The sequence below is a fragment of the Labrus bergylta genome, chromosome 12 (genome assembly GCF_963930695.1).
Source record: "Labrus bergylta chromosome 12, fLabBer1.1, whole genome shotgun sequence".
Taxonomy (NCBI): domain Eukaryota; kingdom Metazoa; phylum Chordata; class Actinopteri; order Labriformes; family Labridae; genus Labrus; species Labrus bergylta.
In genome coordinates this window covers 29,428,709-29,454,552 of record NC_089206.1, presented here as the reverse complement: position 1 = coordinate 29,454,552, position 25,844 = coordinate 29,428,709, and the positions used below count along the sequence as shown (strand labels likewise).

At 40.7% G+C, this 25,844-nt stretch overlaps 1 protein-coding gene across 8 annotated transcripts in view; it reads left to right on the top strand.

The window, feature by feature from the left end:
- Positions 1-25,844, top strand: part of prdm16 (PR domain containing 16) — a 169,944-nt gene that overhangs the window by 46,975 nt on the left and 97,125 nt on the right. For all 8 annotated transcript variants that reach the window (XM_065960958.1, XM_029279738.2, XM_065960959.1 and 5 more), the window contains exon 2: positions 7,948-8,417. In XM_065960958.1, coding sequence (XP_065817030.1) covers positions 7,948-8,417 — 470 coding nt within the window. The remainder of the gene's footprint in view (positions 1-7,947; positions 8,418-25,844) is intronic.

Sequence of the window (25,844 nt, the reverse complement as noted above, 5' to 3'; positions counted from 1 at the left end):
AGGGAGGGAGAATGAAAGAGGGTGAGAGAGGGTTTGAGAGGCGGGGGGAGTCAGAGATGGGATTATTAAAGGCACGGTCATGCTCTTGGCATTTCTAGGTAGACAGCAAACACGTCACTTTGGCTGAATATTTGTCTCTGAGTCTAGTTGCTTCAAACAAATGTGTTTACCTTATTAATAAAGCACCACAATACACCTCAAGAGTTTTCTAGAAGTTATGTGACTTTGTTTCCTATCACTGCACATTATTAGTTTAACTTCACTTATTTAGTAAAGGGCATCGATGCATTAATTTAGTATAAGAGCCCTCATTATTTAGGAGGTTGTCTCTCGTGATTCTTTTTACAATGTTAAAATTCACTTAGCAGACGCTTTTATCCTTTCCCAAGGACACATCAGACAAGTTGCTCAGAAGGGGATCGAACCTTCAACCTTTTGGTTGAGAGGTGATGACTCCACCAACTGAGCCACAGCCACCCCTTTAAAGGAGAACTTGTTCTTAAATACTTTGTGTATGCCAGCAAAGAAGGGGTCTTTGTAAATTTGTTTTACTTCATTTTTACATAAACGGTTGGTTACATAGATAGTTGGTTCTGACCATTATTCAACTGGGGATCATTTTGTACATGAAAAATCATTAAATTAAATTGTATGCTGGTAGTTAGTTGCCTTTTTTTGTTGCAACTCTGCTCATTGAGGTCCAAAAAGACCACTGCTTGTCAACCGGTCTATTGTTTTTTGAGAACAGATAGCATCAGAACTTGAGTGCAGGTTTGTTTAGGAACAATAGGCTTTCTAACTGTTAGTAAGTTGAGTAACAGAAATCCTACCCCTCTCAAGTCTATCATAACTCTTTTATCAGCTCTCTCTCCCTTTCTCACCCTCTTCCTGCACCACCAACATCACCCTCCTCTTCCTCCTCCTCCCCCTCCTCCTCCTCCTCCTCCTCCTCCTCCTCCACAGTCTCGTGCTGGCCTAGCCAGGCAATGCTAACACTTTTGTCAGGGTGATTAATAGCACGCTGGATTGCCGTTAATTCACTGGCTAATGACTGCAGGGAGCAGGCGAGAAGAAGAGAGGAGTAGAGCGGAGCAAGGCGGCAGAGTAATAGACTGATGTATGAGTATAGGCTGCTTCCAGTGGCAGAGGTGAATATCATCACCCCCCCCCCCACACACACACACACACACACACACACAATACACACACATACACACACTAAGTCCACACTAGCATCCCCCTACACACTACATCTTGAGACAAACAGCTACTCTGTATGTTCCAGATACAGCTAGTATGTTGCACATAAACTAACATGAGACACATGCAACAGCAAAATGACTCTCAGGGGGTGTTTTGGTACGTAACACCCAGGTGCAGTGAACATTATTTTAGAGTAATAAGGTTTACAGAACATATTTGGCATCCTGTCAAATGACAAACCCAAATATGTAATTCATGATGTCACAATCATTTCTTGAAAGCACTGCAAAATAACCTTAATTTGTGACTCTTAAACGATCCTTAAATCCCTTCCACTTTCTATTATTCATTGTCACATTTATGTAAGAGCAGTAAGTTCAAGTTTTGGGAAGCATTCAGGTTACATTTTTTGTAGTCAACCTTTGAGATAAAACATATTTTTGGAATTTCAGGAACTGTGAATTGATCATGCAAAAATGCAGTGATATGTTTGTGGTAAATATTGATTTTCAAAATCAAGGGGCTCTGCATGTACAGAAGTGAGTTTTGCTAAATACTTTTTTGCTCTCTGTCCCTGTTTAATAAGAATGGATGGGCTTGTTCTGCATGCACACACACCTACCTGCAGTGTGAGAGGAGCAACAGGGAAAAGAGAGTAGTGCAATACTTTGTTCCCATAAAGTGGAAGGTGTTCTCTGTCAACTTCTGACCAGGTGCCTGGGATAAATGCATTAGTCTATCCTTTTCTGGAATATCCATTTAAGTGTAAGTCAAGGACAAACTTCTTCTTGTATAAGTTGTAGTCACACACCCTACGATTGACCTCAAGTTGTTGAAAAATTATCATAAATTTAAATAATAATCAAAAGATGCAAATGATCTCCCTTGCTTGTCTGCAAAGGCTGCCACTCTGTATCTGCTGTGGTATGATAGAAAACAATACAGTGGATTTGATGAATTGTTTTAAATGATCTTAGTGAGAAAATATTTGCTCCTCTTGCAGAGGTATGTCAAAGCATTTGTTAGTCTGCCAACCTTTGAATAGTTAATTGAGTTAGTGACTATCCAAGTCTGTGAAGTTCTGTCATTCATTTCAAGTTTTTGTTGTTAAATCATGTCTCTTTTTAATTCACTCAACTTTTTTCTATTTCAATGTGATTCCATTTTTTCACTTGTTCATATTGCCTGCCCCCCTCTCTGTTCTTCCAGTTTCTCCTTTCTCTCTTCATCCTCTCATTTCTACCCCGCTTCCTCTCCCTTCCCCCTCCTACACTCCCCCTGGGTGATGTTTGCAACTCAATTTGGTAAATGTAACTCGATATTGATTACTATTAATATTTATCATGTTTGCGAGCATGTTTTCCTCTTGTGCTATTAATCTGCCCTGTTAATAAATGTCTGCAGCGGCCGGGGCCCTGAAACCCCTTGGGGCCAGGGGGCACCAACGCACGCAAACACACAATCACACATACACACACATACACACACACACACAATCACACATACACACACACACACACACACACACACACACACACACCAACACACCTGTTCTTGGCTGCAGGAGGTTGCCTTCTGTATATGCCTGGAGGCTTGATCTCACACACACACACACACATATATATATATATACAGACACATACACACTATTGGAGAATGGAGTGCCTCCAGGCTACTCTGCACAAAAAAACACATCAATATATCAGCAGTTTTGTGTTAGAGCGACACACAAACACAAAATGTGCATTATTGCATAAAAAAAACAGTTCCAGTCTGTTTCTTATCTAGCTGAAGTAACCAAATTTAGTCTAGTTTATTGTTGTTGTTTTTGTGGAATTGTTCACAAGTGCTGCGATTGTGTGTTTTTTTTTTTTTTCCTGTTAGGGAGGATAGGGAGAAAACAAACATCAACTCGGAGAGAAAACTAGATAGGGACAGCTCCCCCTAGCAGCTTACATAAGCAGATAAAGTCCAAGACAGCAGGGCATGATTGAGTTGAATTGGATTGCAAACTTTGCACAAGTTCATAAAATAAATAAAAACAGCATTTACATTATGTTTATATGTCACTTTTAGTCATACCAACAGTTTCACATAATTTTACCTCACAATTTTAGGATATAGTGAGTGTAAACCATGAGTCAGCAAAAAATAGAAAAAATAATATTTCAACATGTTATGTTAAATTTGTAGATATGTAGCATTGCATGTGCAGTCCGGTAGGGAAAACACAAAAACATATATGCAGCAGATATTAATGTACAAACATATACATTTTATATATATTGCAACTTGTTCTGTTTATTTGTATATTTATTTTCAATTCCTGTATTTTGATCTCTTTTCAAGCTTTCTGTAGAAGTTATGCTGTAGTTGCTTGGAAATGTTACTTGGTGCTTTTACAAGGGAACCATTATGGAGTTTACACACACACATGTAGAGAGGGTTGCTGGTACCATAGCCCCCATTGCTCACTCACTACACATACCTTTTCTTCTAAACATCCTCCTTTGGCTGCTTCGTCACATGCTTCTATTTATACATAATTTTGAATATATATTACCCCAGTGCCACCTTGGAAAAACACAGATTTTCCCCTCTCACTTACCCCATCTTTGAATTGCACTCATTTGATGTTATCCCCCGCCTCTCCTGTTTTAAAGCAGTGAGAATTTTTCCTCCTTTGTATGGAGACAGAATCATCAAAGGCCTGCTTACTACAGAGAAACAGGTACCAATATCACTCTGCGGTGCAATAATGCAGCTAAGTGGGACCATATTGACACAATATAGCAGCACAAACAGCAGATTACTTTCTCACACACAGATGTCCATGTACGCACAGAGCTCCCACATCAAAATGTTTGGCCATTTATTGCTCAACCAGCACCCATTTTTCATATCTGTCATGGTCCACGCATTCTCCCTCTGCTTTCTTTTTTCTGTACCAGACAATCTTTTCTTCCCATATTTGGAGCCAGTGGAGAATTTTGCATAGTTGTGCCTTTTCCCTGGATTCTGTCTTTTCATCAGTGGCTGCCTTTCCTTTTGAATTGAACCAGATTAATTTACAGCCAGACAAAGATACACTCTCTGTGTGCGCTGGAGAGGGAAGGCAGTGAGGGACATACGACGTGTGCACTTTATGATGGCCATCATTGGCACACAGAACCCTCTTTTTAAAAAATTAATCAGCCACATAATTCTGTCTGCAGTGCTTCACATTTTATATGTATCTTTGCATCCCTGTGCATAAGTAAAAAGCATCTCTAACTAGATTTTACAAAGATTTTTTATGAATTAATGATTTTTCTCAATGAAGGGATGGCTGCTTATTCTGACAGAAATTACCCTAATGAAGTATTTATAGACTGTAACCTAGAGTTCTTGCTAGAAGTCAGTGTTTCTTTCTACCCAGACCACATCAACAATACGGCTCAGTCTCTGCACCACCAGGCACATGTGTTTGTGTGCGTCCAGGCAGACGGCAGAAAATGACTGCAGATCTCTATCTTTCTGCATTTAAGTCTAGAGTGCTCTGATTAAACTCAACCACAGAACAATTTCCCTGTTGTAAAGCCCTCCGATTAAACCACTGATTTTCAGCACCGTGTCAAGTTATTTTGCCATGGCAACACTGATTACAATGTTATCAGCCTTTCATATTTATATGCTGTTATTATTTTTTTTAATCTTGATTCTTGAAAAGTTACATTTTCAGGGGGCTTTGAGCTTGTGCTGTGTTCTTGTCTAATGAAGTATTTGACATTTTGGTTTATTTTAGAGGTTACTGTCTATACATGTTGTATCTATGTCACATCTTGTCATTTGACTGTGACATCCAGTAATTATGAGATTTCATCTTTACCTACAACACCAGCTGATCTCTGGCACATGTGTTTACGGTCCAGAAACTGCTCCTGCTGTTGCAAACAGATGTGTGTTTGTGTGATAGCCTACGTTCCCTAAAATCTTTGTTATTGCAAGCTATGCTACAAGGCAAAAGAGCTCCGTTTACGGCACACATTTACAATTTATCAAATAAATGGGATGCCTTCATGTGGCCTGGGCCCGGTTCTCAGGCAGAGCAGCGTAGTTTTCCACTGGAATAACAGCCTCTGAACAAGCAGTCCATTGTAGCCGCAGCCAGCACCGGGACCCCCAAGGTGCGAATTAATGATTGACCCCTGATGTAATCAGGATAAATAGCTCCCCGTAAAAGAGAAAGAGATGGCAGGAGGAACATAGAGAGAAAGAACAACATAAGGAGGCAGGGAGGGAAAGGCACTATCTGGCCCGGGTGTTTTTTAAGAAGCCCTCAGGGAGTCGAACCTAACATCTCTTTCTTGGTCTTTCGAGACCCTAAGCTAACATACAGCTGTTTAAAAGCAGCTCAGTCGTCAGATTTTAGAATCTGCACCTCCTCCTCTTCAGCCTCTCCCTGGCCCCTTTCATTATTTTCCTGCTTTACTTTTTCGCATCTGTAACTTTTTTCAGCATGGTCCACTTCTCTTACAGGGGGAGGCAGAAGGAATCAGAGCTGGTCTCTATTGGCAAATTATCTAAAAATGTCCCATTTTTCTTCAGGAATTTTTTTCCCCTTATGAATCAGGTCGATTACAACTGAGAGTTAAGTGTTTAATATCACACTGGGTCTGCCATTCCTTCCTCACTTTACAGCTTTATGTCTCTCACAAAAGATGTTTTGTTTATCCAACAAAATTTAAGAGTTTTTTTTCTCTTACTTCTTGTTACTTAATTATTTGTTGTAACAATCTGTGCATTTTTTTGGAGGGAACATAGGCTCCTAAAGGCAAATGTTAATGAATTTTCCAAGGCTGTCTTTCTTGCTTGTCAAAATTGCTCTCAGTGGGTCAAGTGCCAGTAAGAGCAGGATTGTGAAGAGGGAGAAAGAAAGAAAAAATAACTGTTTAACAGCCTGAAAACACTTTTGATTGAGCATATGGAGCAGCAGATAGGGCTGAGTTATAAGACTTTAATTGATCTGTGAAAAAGTGGAAGCTACTTCTGGCTCACATGTTCCGATACTTAATTGCACGCATGGTCTGAGCCCCTGTGAAACAGTGATCATTAAATAATGTGGTTATTTTCCAGCCAAAATCAGTGGATGACGCAGAATCAGTCATAAAAGGCTGGAGTTTACTGCTGAAGCTTTATATGATACGTTTCCCGGATCAGCTGCAGGTTTGCCAGGAGCTAGCAAGCCCTTGTCGCATGCGATCATAGTTTCAAGTTTCACATTCTTAATGTACATGTCAGTTAATTTAACAGCTTACACTGTCCACATCTGTCCCCGGGCACAAACCCAAATATTTAGATATAATATATAAGAACCAAAGTTCTGATAGACTGGACAAAGAATAGTGCAATTTTAGTGATGATATTTTTTAAATATCACTTACTTGATGAGCTCATTTAATTGTTTTACTTAGGGAACTTACTGGCCATAGTGATTCCCTCATCACCTTATAAAGTATAAAGAACAATGGTTTAGAATCTTAGACAAGAATAGAAATCATTGTTCAATCTAATTCTTTAATGATGCATCTATTACAACAACTTTAAGAAAGATTCAACCCGCAATGTTCGCTGTGACCCAAAAAACTGTCATGTGCTTACAAGCACATTTTAAAATGTCATGTTGCAGTTCCAGCTTGAGCCTGGGAAGTGTTGGCAGCCTTGGCAGCAGGCTGGATGGAGGTTAACAGAGGGAGAGAGCTTGATTGAAACCACTCCTGCTGTAATTTTGGGCCTAGTTAGCCCGCTGATTGCCAGGCCCTGTGTTTAGATAGTAAAACTGCAGTGGTGCTTTGACTACAGACACCAGGATCTGTCCAGAATGAGAAACAAGAAGACACACATACTGTAGATGGATTGAGGCAATCACACACACACACACACACACACATACATACACACACACACACGTATGCACCCATGCGCATGTACACAAACACACACAAACTTTTTACAGACAATGACTAAGTATTGAACCTGGTAGACTGGTGTATGAAAACTGTCAAGTACAACACAAGCCACATTTTATGAACATCCACACACATATTTCATCATTTTCTCTCATAATGAAATGGTCGGATCCTCGAGCACAGACACAATCATACAGTCTGTGTGTGGGCGGGACAATAATGAAAAGTGACCAGGGTAACCAGGTCATCAATGGACACAGCCATTATTTGTAAAAATGAGTCCTGGCACAAACAGTGACTGTGATGAAATTGAGAACTTTACCCATCAACCACTTGGCTTCCCTAGAGCTACTCCTCAATTGGCTCTTCTAACATAAATCACAAATCTGTTAGCGCAACAAGCATCATCTGAAGGCTTTAACTTGATGGATAGGTATTATTTTCTCATTGCGCCATGTGTTTTTAACAGTTTGCAGTTTGTATAATGAAACTGTACTATTTTTTTTTGTGATTTAGGTACAAAAAGCATATTTTGGAAGTCCACAATGTCTACTGAGTATGGAGATATGACTTTAGACATCAGTACCTTAGACATCAGTACTTTCATTTCACACTTGATCCAGTTTGTTAATGCAATGGAGTGTTATGGCAAAATAATACATAATTGTCTGTAACCCTGAAAACAAAAGATATAAAAGCTAGGGCATTGTTGTTTTATAAATGTTGCAAAAATGTGTTATGTTGTATCTCTTTTGCCTTTGATTAACAATAGCTGTGTTTGTGTCTGGACTCTTAGATGACAGTGAGCCAGTGGACAGCATGTACGACACAGAGGCCGACCTGCAAGGTTTAGCGCCGAGCAGTGGCGGTGGTGCCGACAGCCCAGAAGATGATGCAGATGACAGCGTCATCAACATGTCTCCCCTGCCTTCACCGACCCCTTCCCATCAAAACAACAACCACCACCACCTGCTGCACCCCCACATTTATGCCACCCACCACCACCACCACCTTCACAACAACAGCAACAGCAGCAGCAACGACCAGGACTTCACCACACCCAAAGAGGGCTCGCCCTATGAGGCACCCGTCTACATTCCAGATGACATTCCCATTCCCAGCGAACTGGAGCTGCGGGAGTCCTCTGTGCCCGGGGCTGGCCTGGGCGTTTGGGCCAAGAGCCGAATTGGTGCGGGTGAAAGGTTTGGTCTGCACAGTATGCTGCATCATGGGGCCATGGGCAAAGACAGCTCCTTTGGATGGGAGGTAGGAACCAGCCTGGCTTCTTTGTACTTTGTCTTTGTTCTTTGGTTGCCTACTGTTTTTGTCTTTGTTTCATTCCTATACAACCCCCTGTAACTATTGACTGTCCTCTTAATTGGCACAAACACAGTTTTATAGTAAGAAAAATACACACACATAAAGTAACATATAAACGAGTGAGAGAAACATTAAAGTAGCTCTGGACAGGGTAAGTGAATGAACAAGGCACTCTTCTGTCACACTTCACATTTCCAACCATCGGCCTTTATTCACAGACGATGTTATCGTCAGCAGAGATGTCCATTCCATTTGTATCCCCCTTGTGATTGGACCTCATCTTTGATCATGCACATACATCATTGGCAATCACACACATACAAAAAAAACACACTCATCCAGAATTCCGGCAGCACAGCAATGTCAGATGGAAAAATCTGGTTGATTAGTGGAGGTATCAGCTTTTCTGGGCGTCGGACTGAGCGAGCACCCTCATTTGGTCACGCCACCTGATATGGAAATGGAAGAAGCATGGCCCAATGCATTTGCGGCATATTGAACTATTAATTTTCATTTCAACATGACATTAAAGGATATGGAAGTTGCTTCAGTAAGCTCATTAGGGGGGAAAAAACTGATCTCTGTCTCACTCTCTCTGTCTCCATCTCCCCTTACTTATACGCTTAATCAGAGATGAAATTTACTGGCCTGCTTTTAATTTTACTGACTCCTCAACTCTTCACATTAAGGGGGTTGGTCTTTCACATGTTCTAGAGTAACATTTTTATGTTACATGGAAAATAGCTTGAACATGTAACTTTGTGTGACATCATATTAGAATGGACACATGGTGCTTAAATGAAACAGCTGATGTACATTATGGCAACTCTATACATTTTTTGACAAATTTCAACACTTTTAACAAATATGTTATATTATATATTAGCATTTGGACTTAATAAAAAGAACAGATGAAATTAAAGCGTTAACTTGTAGAGTAGGACATGCTTAATGTTCAGCTTAAATTCTATATTTATTATTATATTTTGCACTGCAGAAATTACACTAAATTTATATTAATCAAACCATTACAGATACCCACTACTGATGCAGTTATTTTTAAGAAAACAGAAACAAACTGAGTTTAACTACAATAAAAAGATAAGATATTCATTTTTCAAAGCTTGCCCTCATCACTTGGTTTAAGTAGAATGAGAAGATAGTTTAGACGTTTAGGAAGCTATGGAGGAAATGTTCGAGAATCCCTCATTGAAAAGGTTTTTAAGAAAGAACCTCTGAATGTTCCCTCAAGGTTCAGTCTAAAGAACTCTGGGTGGTTTCTACAGAAGGTTTCATTTCTTTTGTTATCCTTTTTCTCTTTTTTTTACAGTTGTAGGAGCATGCAGGCGATTAGAGCTCACAGGCACACGCCATGTGGCAGTGTGCCAGGCCGAACATTCTCCTTTTAAAGTTCATATTATGGCTAGCCTTTCGGGGTGCAAAGGGCACCTCTCCAAAAACTACACTCTCTCCTGTAGCTCTCATGTTTTCTCAGTTTTCCTCCTCCTCCTCTATTTCTCCCCAGACACCCGACTAATGCATATTCATCAGGGAAGCGTTAGCTCTTGGGCTTTAAGGAAAAGGGCCACCTTCATCTCCAGAGAGACATTTGTATGAGAAAATGTCCCAGCATACTCATACACATTCTTATACACAGTCAGATTGAAGTGAAGAAAGATTTTAATGAACCACTTTACAACTATAAACACATTCACACTTTTGTAACTATGGCTCCATCATTTGTGACATTTTTATAAATTTGTTTGTTTGTCAACAAGGCTTTTTATAGATATACTTGGGTGTTGCTGGGTTTTTTTTGCTTCCCTTCAATCATTGGTCACCAAAGCTGTCAAAATGGAAAGATTGATCTGTCGTCTCTTCCTCTTATACCTGAGTGGTCTTTTGAGGACTCACTCTGGTGTAGCATGGATCCTTTTTTTTTTTTAGATATCCTGTCTGGTTTGGGGCTGGAAGCCTTCAGGGGGCTCTCCTCTCCCAGACTCTTATCACAGATAGTCATAACAGTCAGCCTGTTGATAGTCATCAACAGACTCCCCTAGGAGTCCCATACGCCGCGCTCTCCACCCTTTCACTCTCTACCCCCTGTACTCATCTACTGCCTCTGGTCTTAAACAAATAGACAGGCCGAGGTGAAGGGCAGGAGTATGGCTGAGTGAAAAAAGATGTGAAAAGTGAAAAGAAATAAGGGTAAGGAGGAGTGTGATACTCTTCATGAAAATTTTACAAATGTGTGCGTGTGTAACACATCTCCTGCCAAAACAGGGGGATGTGTTATGAGAAGTAATAATTGAAGTCAACTGAGATCTCTGTGGTGTAAATGGGATCATATCTAACCAAAGACTCATACATTAATGAAATGCTGAATTAAGTTAACTGAACAATTAGATTAACTTCCTCTTAGGAAAAAAACTGTGGAGAAAAGTGTTTCTTCCCCAGAAGCTCCTAGCTGCCTCGTTTTCTATTTCATACCTACTTCATTTGAGTTGTAGACTATACTATGCAAGTGGCCCTATAATTCCCTAAAACATGAAATCACCAAAATTGCTGTAACAAGGTTTTCAGTCATCGACAATAATATATGCCATCTGCAGTTGTACACAAAACCAAAACAGTTTAACAACATTGACTGCATTTTTGTGGATTTTTTTATAAGTTATAGTGTTGGCTTTTCAAACACTGCGGCCTAAACAGTCCAACAGCTCTAACATTCACATGGCAGATGCTGTTGGAATTTGTGGATACCTTGGTTTAAAGCGATGATTGGTAGAGACACACATGGATAGCAATAAAAAAGGTGAAGTTGTAAGAGAGAGAAAGAAGAAAGAGGAAGGCAGAAAGGAAGCCTACTATTGTCTGTCCTGGGGCATCAGGGACTGCAAGAGGTGTTAACTCAGACTCATTTCAGCGAGACGGACAGCTCAATCTAAGAGCTGCTTTGCTGCAGGCCATGGTCATTCTCCTCTGTCTCAGACTCTCTCTCTCTCTCTGGGCCAGCACCAAGTCATCCATTTAAAAACCATTATGATCCCCTTTAACACAACATGATAGAACGCCAGGGCCCCAGGTCTACTATATGTGTGTATGTCTCTCTGGTTCTGCGTGTGTTGGACTGCCAACCTCTCAGGATAGGAAGGCCTTAGCGAACAGAGTGAGGTGAGGCCCTTAGAGAGGCCACGGTGGGGATCTACTGTCAGAGTGAGAGCTGCTATTATCTGGCCGGTAGATTGACCTGACTTACCCATTGATAGAGTCATGTCACAGTACAATAGCTGAGGGTATTGTGCTCTTCAAAGACTGGCATTGAATGCACTCACTGATCTAACTCCCCTGGGTGTTCAGATGTCAGCAGACAGAGCAACACATTTTTGGATATGTTTGGAGGAAGTTGTGCATGGTAATAGGGAGAATTGCCAGTTAAGCTTGCATTCTTTGTTATCCTTAAATGCGTCATACAGAAACTACTTTTATCTTTAAGGAAAGGAAAGAAAGTAAATCTCAGTCACGTTTGTATTCCTAACATTCTTGATCAAACACATGGTTCGACTGAACCCTCTTTAAGTACAATTGATGATGTTTACTCTCACTTCATCTTACCCTCTGACCATTGGGTGTATCCTTTCACCTCTGAATCATTGCTTTTGAAATTCTTGTTATTGTTTGAAGATGAACACACAACAAAGTTGCAGCACTAACTCTGGAACGATATGAGAAGATGGAGTCACTTACTTGTCAGTTTTGTTAAATTCCATGACAGCTAAACTTGTAATTACCGATCTCAGTGTTCTGCCACTGTCAGGTTAAATGATTAAATAATAGAAACACTGCATGAACCCTTTAGGGTATCTTCTGAGGCATGATAAAGAGGTTTCAAGATGGGCAGTTGTGCATTTTGTTTTCAGAAATGTGCACTCATGTAGACCTTTTGAACAAGGTCAAAATAAATGTTTTCTTACGCAAAGACATGCATCATAGAATTCATGTCAGCCCTGCAGCCATATTTATCTCTTTGTCACAGTGAACCTTGGGATGACTTTGTTGCCTGGGCAAACTTCTTTTTGTCAGTCCCTCATTCTTTTTCATGTTTACTTTTTGTGGGGTGATTTTCCATATCAGTATCATTTATCCAGCTATGTGTGGAAAGAGACAAAAAGTATGCTAGCTCTTCTGTTTACCCTGTTATTGACTTAGTGATAGACTAAGACATCTGGCAAGGCCCTCTCATGCCACCAAGGTTTCTACGTGACAGATACCTGTCCAGCCATGATATCATGCATCTCTGTCACCTCTTTAAGCCACTTAATCTCAAGATTGACAGACATTTTTCAAGTTGACACTGTGCTTCTTTTGTTCTGCACCTTATCGCTGAGCCAAGCTAACGTCCTTGTCTCTAAACTTAAGGCAGAAGAAGTCCTGGCGCACCCTGACACTTATCTGTCATGACCCACCTCTTGCCTCCTTAAGTGTTTGCTAGCCTTTTGTGTTTCGCCTGAGGTGGGCAGAAGGCCAAGTTATTTTGTTAAATATCCCAAAGGGCATTCAAGGTGCAGCTTGGAACTTGTCTGATCTGTGTGCCTTCCTCAAAAAAGGTGTTCCTTATCTCGGGGTTTGGCCCTTAAAGTGAAGGATACTTAATTGATAGGCAGAAACCTCTCTGGACTGTAAGGAGATAGTAACCAAGACAATTAATGGTAAAGATGAAGATAAAGAAAGAATATTAAGAATAAAAGAGGGTTGTTTCCTGGCAGATTTGTATTAATGTGAATTGCATTGTTCCCATGTTGAACGCCATGTTCTACTGCTTCAGTTATGAGTGCTGGTTAAGATCCAAGAAGTTAGTATTCAATAATCATTAGGACTAAATTGGCTGATCGTCCAATTTTAGAGTCAAGCAGTTTGTCTAGAGAGTAGACAATTGTATAGAAAGTTTAGTGCTCCTCCCATAAATGTGGTCATAATCTTGTCTTTTAATTATTAAATAAGAAACCAAGTTCTGATGAGCATGGCCTTGAGCTCAGAGCACTTCCAAAAGCTGCAACAGGAAAAAAAAACATCAGGCCTGTCTTATAGCATGGAGGGTGTGGCTGAGTTGTTGGGGACAGAAGGGGCGATGTAGTTGGGAAGATAGAATTGGTTGTCACTACCTGGCTAGCTTGCTTAAACAGATCCTGGGTCTGTTGAATGTGGCATCGCTGTTTTGGTTGAGGTGGCAACTAATGGCCATAAGGTAGTTCATGTAACTTATCAGTATAGGTCATAAGGGCATAATTGGGATGGGTCTTTCCTTTCATTAGTGCACAAGAACCTTGTGTTTATTTCAGATTCTTAGTTTAACCTCATGTGATCTGCTTTCATTGTAAATGGAATAACACTTCCATATCAAAGGGACCGTTCAACAAAATCACACATCAGACCACACTTTTCCACTTAACCATTGGGCTAGTTATGGAGTTAGTCTTTGAGAATTGGAACAATAAGACATTGTTGTCTAAAAACAGAAAACAATCAAATATATATATTTATAATGGAATATCTGAATTACTTTCCTCTTACCAATCAGCGAAGATTCTGGAGCAGGAACTACCTTGCCATTCCAACATCTCATTTTGAATAAAAGGGGACCAAAGGTTTGCAGTTTGGTTTCCTCAGCTGTGGAACATGTCTGAGGAACTTCGACTTGATACATCAGTTTATCCTTTTAAGTCACTTTATGGAGTTTAATTATCAAAAGGCTCTTGTAGTTCTTATGTTCTATCTATGTTGATCTATCGACCATCATTCTATATTGTAAATGTCTCTGTTGTTTTCCCTGCGTTGAACGTTCCGTACGCTTTGGGTTTTGTCTTTAGTACAGTATTTGCAAAATATTTGGTAACATTGTTTTTTACATGGGTGGCTGTGGCTCAGTTGTTAGAGTCGGTCGTCTCCTAACCATGGTTGGGGGTTCAAACCGCCAGCTCTTGCAGCCATGTGGCCGATGTGTCCTTGGCCAAGACAATTAACCCCAAGTTGCTCCAGCTGCTTAGTCAGCGACGTGTGAATGGGATAAGTTACTTCTGATGGTTACTTAACATAGCAACCTTTGCCATCAGTGTGTGAATAGGTGTGAATGAGTACGTGTGACATGTGGTGTAAAAGCACTTTGTCTATTTCCAAGTCCTACAGATATTAACTTTATTCTTACAATTATTAGTTGAAGGGATGTGCAAGAATCCCCCTTTTTTGGTTGAAAAACATGTGCAAAGGTTCAGGATACTTTCCCATTGCATAATAAGGGATTCACCTACAAGGGATTAGAACAAAAACAAAACAATTTTAGAACCTTAAGTAATTTGTGAACTTGTAGAAATTTGCACAGAATATCCACCATCTAGATCTTATGTTTATTTGACAAGATCCTCAACATACATATGGCTGCTTTACACTTATATGCATATCAGTAAAAAATGTTTTAAACTAAGACTTTTTAATTTTTAATAGTATAAACTATGAAATAATAATTTCCACTATCGGCATGTTTTTATCATTGGTCCTTTATGAAATGAAGTGTTAACATAAGGAGTTACTTTGGCACATGTGTGAATAGTCCTTTGGTAATGAAAAGGAGATCAAGCCTTTGGTTTCTAATAACAGTATTGAACAACAGTATGTGGTTTTCTGTCATCATTATTTGAGTTTGACAGAAACCCCAAGTTTACACACTGAGGAAAACACTAGAGAGTGAGCGTTACACCACAAGTCCTGGGCATGGGTGCTGTAATATCTTCCATTCACGTTCATTTCATGTAGGTTTTAAACATGCCATTAGCCAATTTAATCCAATTTTCCCAGCTTTCGGAGCACTCCAGTGGAACAGATTCCATCTAATATTAAACATATGGTCGCCGTTGCTCCTGGACACACCATAGCAGGACAGTTTTTGTTTTTAAAGTAAGCTGTTAAAGATAAGCCTCCTGTGTCCCAGTTCAAACCATTGTCAATTATATTCAATGAACACGGTAATTGATAATGAGGAAGCAGGGCAGCAAATTAAATGTCAAGTTTTATTAGAAGCCTGATACCTTATCATTTGTTCATAACCAGTTACCACCATCTGTTAATTAGATAATAAATTAATCTGCAAGGTTCTGATAAAAGGTGTGCAAGCTCCTAAGGAAGAACATGAAGAAAGTCACCATCTTTGAAAAGAGTGGAACTTGACAAATATTGTCCCTGGGATTTGGGCTGTTATTACTTGGTCATTGGTTTTAGACCTCAGCCACTACAACCAAGCAATCTCAATGGAAGCTCTTGTTTGCCTGAATCCCCCCCCCCACACACACACACACACAGTCTCCTCACGCATCTCCACCACAATGCTACCCTTTTTTGCATGAGGTTTCTCTTAGGCGAGGTTTCTTAAACATTAATTTAAAAGACCTTACATTGGCCCATCAGTCCTCTGTGGTGAAGCGTAGGTAACTCGTGTCCGATCCCCGTCTCCCCATCTCTTTCTCTGTGTATCTAGTGAAACCCCATCATTCATCATTGCCCTGATGAATAGTCCCATCAGTTATGGCCTTAGGGGCAGGAGCAGACAATGACACTGCTCTTTTCCCCAGTGGAAGATGATGACAATTTTCAAATGCTGTTTATGTTGGTGAATAGATTTATCCTATCATGAAGACATACACTTCACTGCCTTCCCAGCTTGGGCAGAGATATATGTATTCATTAGTCATTGTATAAGGCTTATTCCATCTCAATTCTGATTGTCTCTTATTTTGTTAAATATCAGTGAGAATGTGAAATATTGTTGTATCTGTAAGAGCCCTCTAATGCAATATCATGTGCCCTGTTTTTCTCAGATCTCTGTCTCTAGCTTCCATTTCCACTCACTTTTACTTCCTCCCTCACTTGAAATCTGAAGTCCTAACATGACTATGATTGAAGCAGGAAGTTGTGACCTGTTAATCATGTCCCAGTGGCGGGTTTGATCACAATTTTTATAATCAGATATACAACATTACCTGAAGCCTTGAAATACTTATTTTTGTTTAATCCATACAGTTCTTGTGCTGCTTAAAGACCTCAATCCACGAGAAGTGAGCCCAGGAGGAAACTAGAGCACAGCTGGGCTATTTTATGACTTTTTATTTGGTTAAAAATAAGACATTTATTTTTAACGTCATAAAGGGCACTCATAAACATTCTGTATATTTTGGATTGCATGAAATAGTGTTAAACACATGAACATGAACAGGATTATAAACTATACATACATGTACACCCACATGAACTTAAGAAGACACAGCCAGGCAGGAAAATGTTATTCTTCCCTCTACTCGGTCATTAAAAATAACACAGCAGAGTGAGAAGCTAAGCCAGTGACGACATTTGATTTTAGAACAGTGTGGAGTTGTTGAAGTGTCAAACTCACTGGGACATCTTTACTTTGGAAAGTTTTGCAGATTTGCTTGATTGACTTTTTGCTCATTTTCTCCACCACTGAGACATCAAGGAGGTTTAGACAGAGTCCGGATTTCATAAGGTGTGCTCATGTGTGTGAGTGCTTGTGTGTAAATGCACACAGATTTGCACGTCCACATTTCTTTGTCTGAATCATATTTTAACATCTTGAAAATGTATCTTCTGACATATTTTATTTTGTGGAAAAATGAAAAGTATTAAAAAAATCAAAAATATATCTCAGGAATTATGAATGTAACAGAAAAGTAGTTTTATCTCTTAAAGTCAAAACAATTTTGACAAAAGCAGATGACAGTTTGTCCAGTGTGACTTAGACAGATATCATATTCATTGACCAATAATGTTTTTTTAAAAAGTGAATTGCATTCATTTCAATCCTGCAATTGTGTCAATTCCTTCTAATAAAATAGTAATGTGATCTCACATAAATCATTTGCAAATTTATTTCCTCACTTCAATGTATCATATAGTGTTTTCTTGTGTTATCCTGGGAGACAGGCAAGTCACTTTTAGTCAATATTAGAGGTAAAACGTTCTGTATAAGACCTTTTTTTTTTTTAAGTGATCAAATTCCAACAGCTGGGTTTCTACATCTGTGAAAGACTACAAAGATGTATATTCAGGTAGACATCTACATTTCAAATGTTCTATTCAACTGCTCAGTGAAATTTAGGTTTTTAGTACATTACTGTACGTACTAAAAAATGATGTGTATATCCAGAAATTAAAAAATGGACCAGCAAGAGAAAAAACAAACCTGAATCAATTTATTCCCCACTTAATTTGTATTATGGGGAACAATGACCTTACTATTAGCTTAGATGTCTCGAAAGAAAGAAAAGGTTATACAGGCTTGAACTTGATTACTGTAAATCTTCTTAATGGTCAGAACAGTACATGTCACATGATTGTGCTCTGTGTCACTCTTTCTGGATAGGATGTGAGCTGACGTGGGTGCAGCTGGTACACAGCGGTACCCAGCATGCCACCCAGTACCTCAGATTGGTGGGAAAAAAAAAAAACACCTGATAAATATTCTAGCCCTCTGAGACGCTTATGCCTGGCTGGGCCATGTGATACAGAAGTTATACAAACAACAGAAAAGTATTGTTGTATTGTGTGAGTGTGAGGCTGTGAGTGCAAATGTGCAATCTAACCTTTAAATAATGTTTGTATAAAAATGATTACTATTTGATTGCATGTTAGTTGTTTTTCTTCCCAAAAAATGTCTTTCATAAAATTCACATCATAACATTTATGTTGTCTTTTTCCTCCCATCTCTATATGTTGTTAATCACTACTCATCTTTTAAAAGTTAAAATCAACCTTGACACCATTTTTTTATGTCATTTTATTTGGCTGTTAGAACATAAATCCTGACTGTTTCTGGTGACAAAGCTTGCTCCCCTCTGCTGGCCAAGGGCTTACAATGCCACTTTGCAAAAAAAGTTCCATGAGCTTTAAACATTGCATGGCAGATACGAGGGACAGGGAGGCAACATTTCTTATAGAACTGCAGACTGACATGCCAGTGTACAGTAAGAGCCCACCACAAAACACACTGCATAAACACTTAAGGCAAAGGGGCCTGACTACCAGACCACTCAAGCAGTTCCATTCATTTTTTTCCTTCCCTTCCTTCTCCTACTCTGGAGTGGGGATTCTTTATGGGATTCACGTTGACTGTCTGTCTTTATAGGTCTTCAACTCTTTCACAAAAACACACACACATAAACCACAGTTCAGAGGTCCTTTTGAGCAACAGAGTGTTGTGTATAGCTACACACTTCTGTTCAAACAAAGTCATGTTTTAATTAATGCTCGCAAACTACAGACTTTTATAGCTTCACGCATTCCAGTGTACTGTAAAGTGCTGGTGTCTGTGTATTTGACTTGTGCTTTCACTCATAAAAACAAGCCATGTACTTTAATTTATCCTGATCACAGACTCAAATCTTCTCTTTTGAGATTAATTGATTTTTGAACCCCCACTCATAATCCTATGTGCCCTCCCTCTCAATTCTTCCTATGCTTCTTTTCTTTTTGGTCCCCCTTCCTTTTTTTCCCCAGCCTCCAGGGTCCCAGTGCTTCTAATTCGGCCTTATCAGTGAAGTAATTTAGCTGCCACAGCTTGGGTTTCTGTTGCGCGGCGAGTGGCCCCATTGTCCTGCCCTGCAGTTGCTGAGATAAACCCTCAGATTGAACAAAGTCCGCACTGACCTTTACAAACTCCCAAATCTTGCTCCGTAAACCCCTCCAACAGAGATTCTCTCTAGCTCAAACTCTTTTCTTTTGTGTGTGTGTGTGTGTGTGTAGGTGGGGTGGGGGGGGGGCCTTGGGGCACATCAAGTGGGCAGTGGACGGCGAATGTGTGTGTGTGTACATTTGTTAAAGATTGAGTATGGGCTAAGTTAGGATTGAGTGAGTGTGAGATGGACAGGGAAGAGGATTTAAGATGGCTGACTGAGCCTTCAAGCATTTAAGTGTGCATTTTTCTGTCTCCTTCAGACTGCTAGAGAGGCCTTTTGTTAGCCACATTCTTTCACCTTCCTGCCTGCAACTTTCAAGCAGAAATATGACTTTTCTTTGCCTCCGTAACTAAAAGACAGATGTGTCTTAGGACTGCATACTTTTTTTTTTTTTTTTTTTACTTGCATTTGATGTCCCTGAAACAGCTCATTGAGAAAATCCTGACAAAAGCACTGTTGAACCCCAAGTCTTACCTCCATTGTTATCTATCATGTCCTTCATTCCTTGGCAGAAGGCCCAAGAGGAGTCTGTCTGGATTGTTGCTTTGACACACAGTGAAATGGCTAGAGAGGAACGGTTCAAGCCAAGTGGTTGGATGGGGTGGTGGTGGGGGGCAGAGGGAGGGGGGGTGGATGCAGTGCAGGGAGGTTTTGGGCACAATGCAACAGGAGTACCCTCTCCATTGTGAGCCACTGTCATCCTTTAGAAGCCACTCGACTAACTCTCCACACCACAAATCCTCTCTGCTTTCCATTGCAGCTGCTCATCAAAAGGTCTCGGAGTTAAGGATTGAGACAGAAAGGGTGGAGGGAAGCAGTAATCGGGTGGTGGTGTGTCTATGTGCAGGGTTTATATGGCAAGGGTCCAGGGCACACCAAGGCCCTGAGTTCAGGTGTGGGCTTCAGAGTCAGGGATGGATTGGATAGAGTCTGCATTACTTTATCCGGTCAGGGTGGCCCTGTGTTCATCCCACCCTTCATCCCTCCATCAATCCGTCCTCCAATCCACCTCCCCCCGCCCACTACCACCTGCCTGCAAGCCACCACCAGTGTTCCCAGGGAGATGAGCGCCACAGAGAAGAAGGCCCACAAGGGATTAACTTTTCACATGGCTGGGAGTCCTCGTCTCAAAAGACCTGACAACCCCAGACGGCTTGATTAAAAAAGAAAAGAAGAGAAGAGGAAAGGAAAGGAGGGAGGAGGGGGGGGGGGACAGGAGGAGGAGAGGAGGGGGAATTCTTCACATGATGGCCCTGAGAGAGGGATTTTGGATATTGGGTGTCTTTTTTTCCCTTCATCCATAGCCCTCATGTCTTGGTTGAGAATGAACAAATTGTTCCTCCTGTTCTCTCAGCAGTCCCTGTGTTGCCCAGCCTAAAGATGTGGGTGGGCAACAGAAAAATCGCTGGCTCTTCACAGGAAACCAAGAGATGTCATTTGTTTTAAAGAAAATAAATATAATCCATGAAGTGGTTGCTTTTAAATCCACTTCTCATCTGCTTCTTGGCCCTTTGTTCCCCACATCCATCAAACAAAGCTATTTAGTCATCAATTCAAATTTTCATTTACATTGCGACAATACTTGTATTTTTTTTTCTGTAATTGTGGTATTATCAAAAGCTCTTTGTTGTTCTGCGTATGCCAGCATTGCATTACAGTGAAGGAAGACATTTGCAGAGAGAGTTGACGAACTGTTGCCAGCTTAAAGTTCTAGTGTTTAAGTGGCAAGGCGCCCTATTTCCCCTCACTCTATCCCAGATAAATTGGGCCTCTCAGGTTTGTCTGTGAGAAAGAGAGGACAAAAATCAAAACAAACGCTCCCACTGAAGTGAAGATGGGAGTAGGGGTTGGCTTTCCTCTCTGGCTAGCGGATCAGCAACTCAACCTAGCGGGACAGCAGGCCACTTAATACCTCCCATCTTGTCCAGGTAACAGAGTGGCCCGACAGGGGGGTCAGGGAAGGTAGCAGGGTATCATCTTACAGATCACCACTCACCCTCTGGCTTCCTCCACATGGCTCACTTACCCTCTCCTCATCTCTGCTGCTGGGACATATGCATCCTCTCTTCCCACAAGCCTCAGCTAGGATATACACATCCATTGAGAAAGTTCTGATTGTTGCTTACAACAAATTTCTCTAAAGGTTTTGAGATCTACATGTGTATGAAGCAACAGCACACTGATCACTTTTACCTGAATATCTACCGCACTGGAAGTGGTTCAGTGTTTTAATGGGCACTTCAACATGTTGACCAGAGGAGTCAGAGAATGGACAACCAACCCTGTGATTCATGGTGGAGCCACTCTACTTCCTAACCACACCTGCTCAACAATTTTTTAAATAAATCAAGACAGGAATATCCACCTTCAGTGAAAAATAGAATACTTAAATGGCAGATAACTTAAAGTTCGCTGCAAATCCCTATCAAAATAATTGCCATAGTAAAATAGAGAAAAAACATTATTTTGCAGTGAAGCCAATGGTAAAAATGATAGTGACACACAAATTCATACTGTGGTACTTGTTGTGGATATATAAGAATTTGAAGTTTATTGAGTATTTTGTTTAATATCTGCCACATACATAACTGACTTGATACCAATGATCTAATTCTTAAAGCCAGGTTGTACATTTTAGGGAAGCACATCTAGTTTCACACATCAATGGTAGGCTTTGCAATTTTTAATAATGTGGCAAAAAGTATGTAAAGTATGTGATTCCTAATAATATCCACTCAAGACTTGGACCCCTGCTGTTCATGAAGTGAGAAAAGTGGCAGAAGTGATATGATACACTGACTCATATTCGTCTGACCCTCGTACTAAATCAGTATCCAATCAGTATTTCTTTGTATGAGCACTCCTTCGCTGTAGCACAGCTATCATTAAGTGACTCATTTAGGCCATCACAGGTAGGCCCACATCATAGCCCGCTGGTGGCTTTTAATGGGGAACCGAGTTCTTTCTACTGTAATGCATGCTGAAGTAGCTGGGGCTAATGTGACCCCTATAGTTTCCCACTGCATTAGTGCCAGAAGACCCAGCAGTGAGCCTTTAACCTGAGGAAGACAGGGCCATGATTATGTTCACCACAGGGTGGGCCTGGCCGGAGGAGACTCATCTATGCACACAAAGGGACACGCATAAAATGACATATGTTGACAACAGTGCAATTATCGGCTTATATTTTCCACAAGTGAGTAACATTTTCAGTCGCCTTTTTTTACAAAGAAGTTTCAGCCACAGTTTTTTGTGTTACTTTTTCTAGTAATTCTGTGTAATGAGGTATTATTTTATTACACTTTTTTGCTCCTAAAACATTAGCAAAGAGAAGAGTCATGTTGATGTCAGCACTTTGGTTTTGTTACAAAACATTTTTTACAAGTTAATCAGTAAAATGTTATATAAAAAGACTATTCAGATATTCTACAAGGCGATGATGTCTAAGTAACTGTCTCACATACACACACACTCACACACACACACAAGATGAATTGTTGTATTTCATGATAATTCTCTCTCCTCTTGCTTCTCTTGTCTCAGTATCCTGAACCACTAGACACTGAATGGACCACAGGGAAAGTTGATCTCAGACACAAATTCACACACACACACACACACACACACACACACACACACACACACACACACACACACACACACACACACACACACACACACACACACACACACACACACACACACACCAGCACACACACACTAACACACTCACAAAACTGCGTGTGGTCTCACCATTTCACTCCTCACCATACTTTCTAATGCTTCATCAGGTCCGAAGGTCAGGTTCTTGGACTTAAGACTAATCTTTTAAATTCCTGACTGTTTCAGTCCCTTTTGTCTCATCAGAAGTCACTTCCCCACCTTTATCATTTTCACACAATACCCTTTCCTTAAGATATCGCCTCTGTGTAACTATGCAAGGTTTGGTGGGGTACTTTCTAATCTTTTTGTGTCTCTCCTTTCCTCTCTGTTTTTCTTCCTTCTCTTCCTGTTCCCTCTTTGCATAATTCAAATCAGAATCCCCATGTGAGCACCTTGCTCTTGACCTAGCTTAGAAGGCTCCTGATTGCTTTAATAGCAGTCCTTGGACTTGGAAGGTGGGAGTCTTTAAGGAACTCTGGTGAGAATGCTGTGTACTTGTGTGTGTGTTCAATGTGCATGACCGAAGGGTGGTTGATTAGAACTGAACTCAAGAGTGTTAGGAAGAAAAGGAAGTACCAGTATGCAAAGTGGCCGTGTGTGCTTGCATAATTGGGGCAGAGATGAGTGCAGCGAGGTCAAGTAGAACAAATGGTCAGCAGAGTGAACACAGATTCTATAAAAAACACACTACCCTCAGCACAAATGTGTGTTTAAGGGGCACCGGTCACTTTGAGGTTAGAGGAGTGCGGCTGCGGTGGAAAAAAGTTAGTAGTTCTACACCTTAGTGGCATGTGGTATATATTGGGGCTCTTTAAGTTGAAAATGATTGTAATTATAGAAAGCATACCATTAGAAAAATATTACGTATTCTCCGACTTTGACAGATTCCATTTCAAATATTACTTGATTTACTCAAAAATAGAAATGTAAGGCAGTGGGTTTTGCCAAAGAGGCAGGAATTTGCACAAGGCTAAATCCCTCAACAGTTGGATTGGCCTAGCATTAGCCAAAGTCAGGAGCCCCAAAGCAAGGCCAGCTAAGGTTGGGGTGAGGCCTGGCAAACCCAAAGATTGAGTCTGAATTAGGCCAACCATTCAAAGCTCCTGAAAGGAGTTCCTGAGCCTCCTATTCTCTCCCAGCAAATTGGGAGGAAATCTGGCTATTGTGCAGAGTTTTGAAGAGGCTGGTGTTAGGGAGGGCTTGCACACTGTGCTTACCTATAGATGAGAGTGGAGACAAAGGATCCTGGGACATCCAGGAGCGGCTTTGAAATCCCAATTGGCTGGAGATGGAGGCGGCCTTGAGTAGCTCCTGGTTGTAGAAAAGGTCAACAGTGCTTGGCATACTGAGCATAGACACCAACTAAAGAGTATTTAACTCTAAAATTTGCATCAGTGGAAAGACACAAGGATTTAAATCAGACAATTATATTTCCATTTTTTAATAAAAGTTACTTACACTCATAATAAACATCTAGGGGTTACAGTGCTTGAAATGAGTACAAAGATAACTATGTTATAATTAAGACGTGATGTATACTAGGCTATTGAACCTGTCTTTATGGAATCAGTCATTTACTTTGGGCTTGAAGGGGGGCTGGAGAAAGTTATCAGTTCCATCCAGTGATCAGCTTGAGAAAAAAGTACCTAATTGTCCCTAGAAACTTCTCATATAGCCTAAATCTACTTCCTTTATCACTTCTTGAACATTTTAGGTCCCCCTCCTCTTCCCTGTCAGCCTATTTTGGTCTGTAGTGGCTCAGAGAGTCCGTTGTCTCTCAAACGGAGGTTTGGGGGTTCGATCCCTGCAGCTCCTGCCGCCATATGTGTCCTTAAGCAAGACACTTAACGCCAAATTTCTCCCACTGCTGTGTCATCTGCATATGAGTGTGTAGGAATGGATTAGTTAATATTGATGGACACTTTACATAGCAGCCTCTGCCATCAGTGAGTGAATGTGGTGTGAGTGGCTAGGTGTGACCTGTGTTGTAAAATGTGCTGAGTAGTCAAAAGACTAGATAAGCACTACAAGCTCAATTTACAGTTTACCATTTATTTACTAAAATCAGTGCATTGAACACAAGATGAAGTCCAATGCATAACAAGCTAAACCTGAATAAATGATTGCCAATTGATTTATACTTTCTCACAACTTGATGTTATCTTCACAATTCTTCACACCTTCACAAAATTCACACCTTATCATATTGGAATCAATAATTAACGGACTCAACACAATTTATCCAATGCTAACCACCACAGCATCTGTTTCACAGCAGGTATTTAAAGTATCAGAAAATACAACTTAGACTAAAAAAGGTATAGAGTTCTGACAATTGCTGTTTTCATGAAGCAGCTGAGCTTCCTCCATATGTGTGTGACAAAGTAACTACAAAGCAACTCCTAATGATGATGATGATTATGGCAGTCTTTCAGGAGCACTTTGATGGATGAGGATTGATGTGACCTACATTGAATGGTGCACCTACATGTGTTTTTGTGTATGAAAGAAGACAGACAATCCCTTGGGTGAAATAGTAGGGGTATAACAGAACTCAAACACACAAACACACAAACACACGTCTTCTGAAGGGCGGTGTTATCCAGCAGCTACCCTCTTCCTCAGTAGTGCAGCCGGGGGCTCTTCCGGAGTCTCTCACCCCAAAGAGGGTCCAGCTGCCCCCCCGTCTAGTCTACTATACCAATGCCACCCCTCCTTTATTTTCTCTCTTCTCTCGCTCTGTCTTTCTCTCTCTCATTAATCAATGTCAAGCCGTTCAACAACAAGGCCAGCATTCTTCCCCTGCCTGCCTCCTCGGTTCCTTGTATATGTCATTGTGCCCTGACCCTCCCACTCCACCAAATCAGCGGCCACCACCATCCTTTCACATGGCTGCAGAGCAGAAACCCAGGGCCACACTGCCAACATGAAAGGTTGTTCAGAAGCAGCAGAAGGGAGAGAGAGAAAAGTGAGG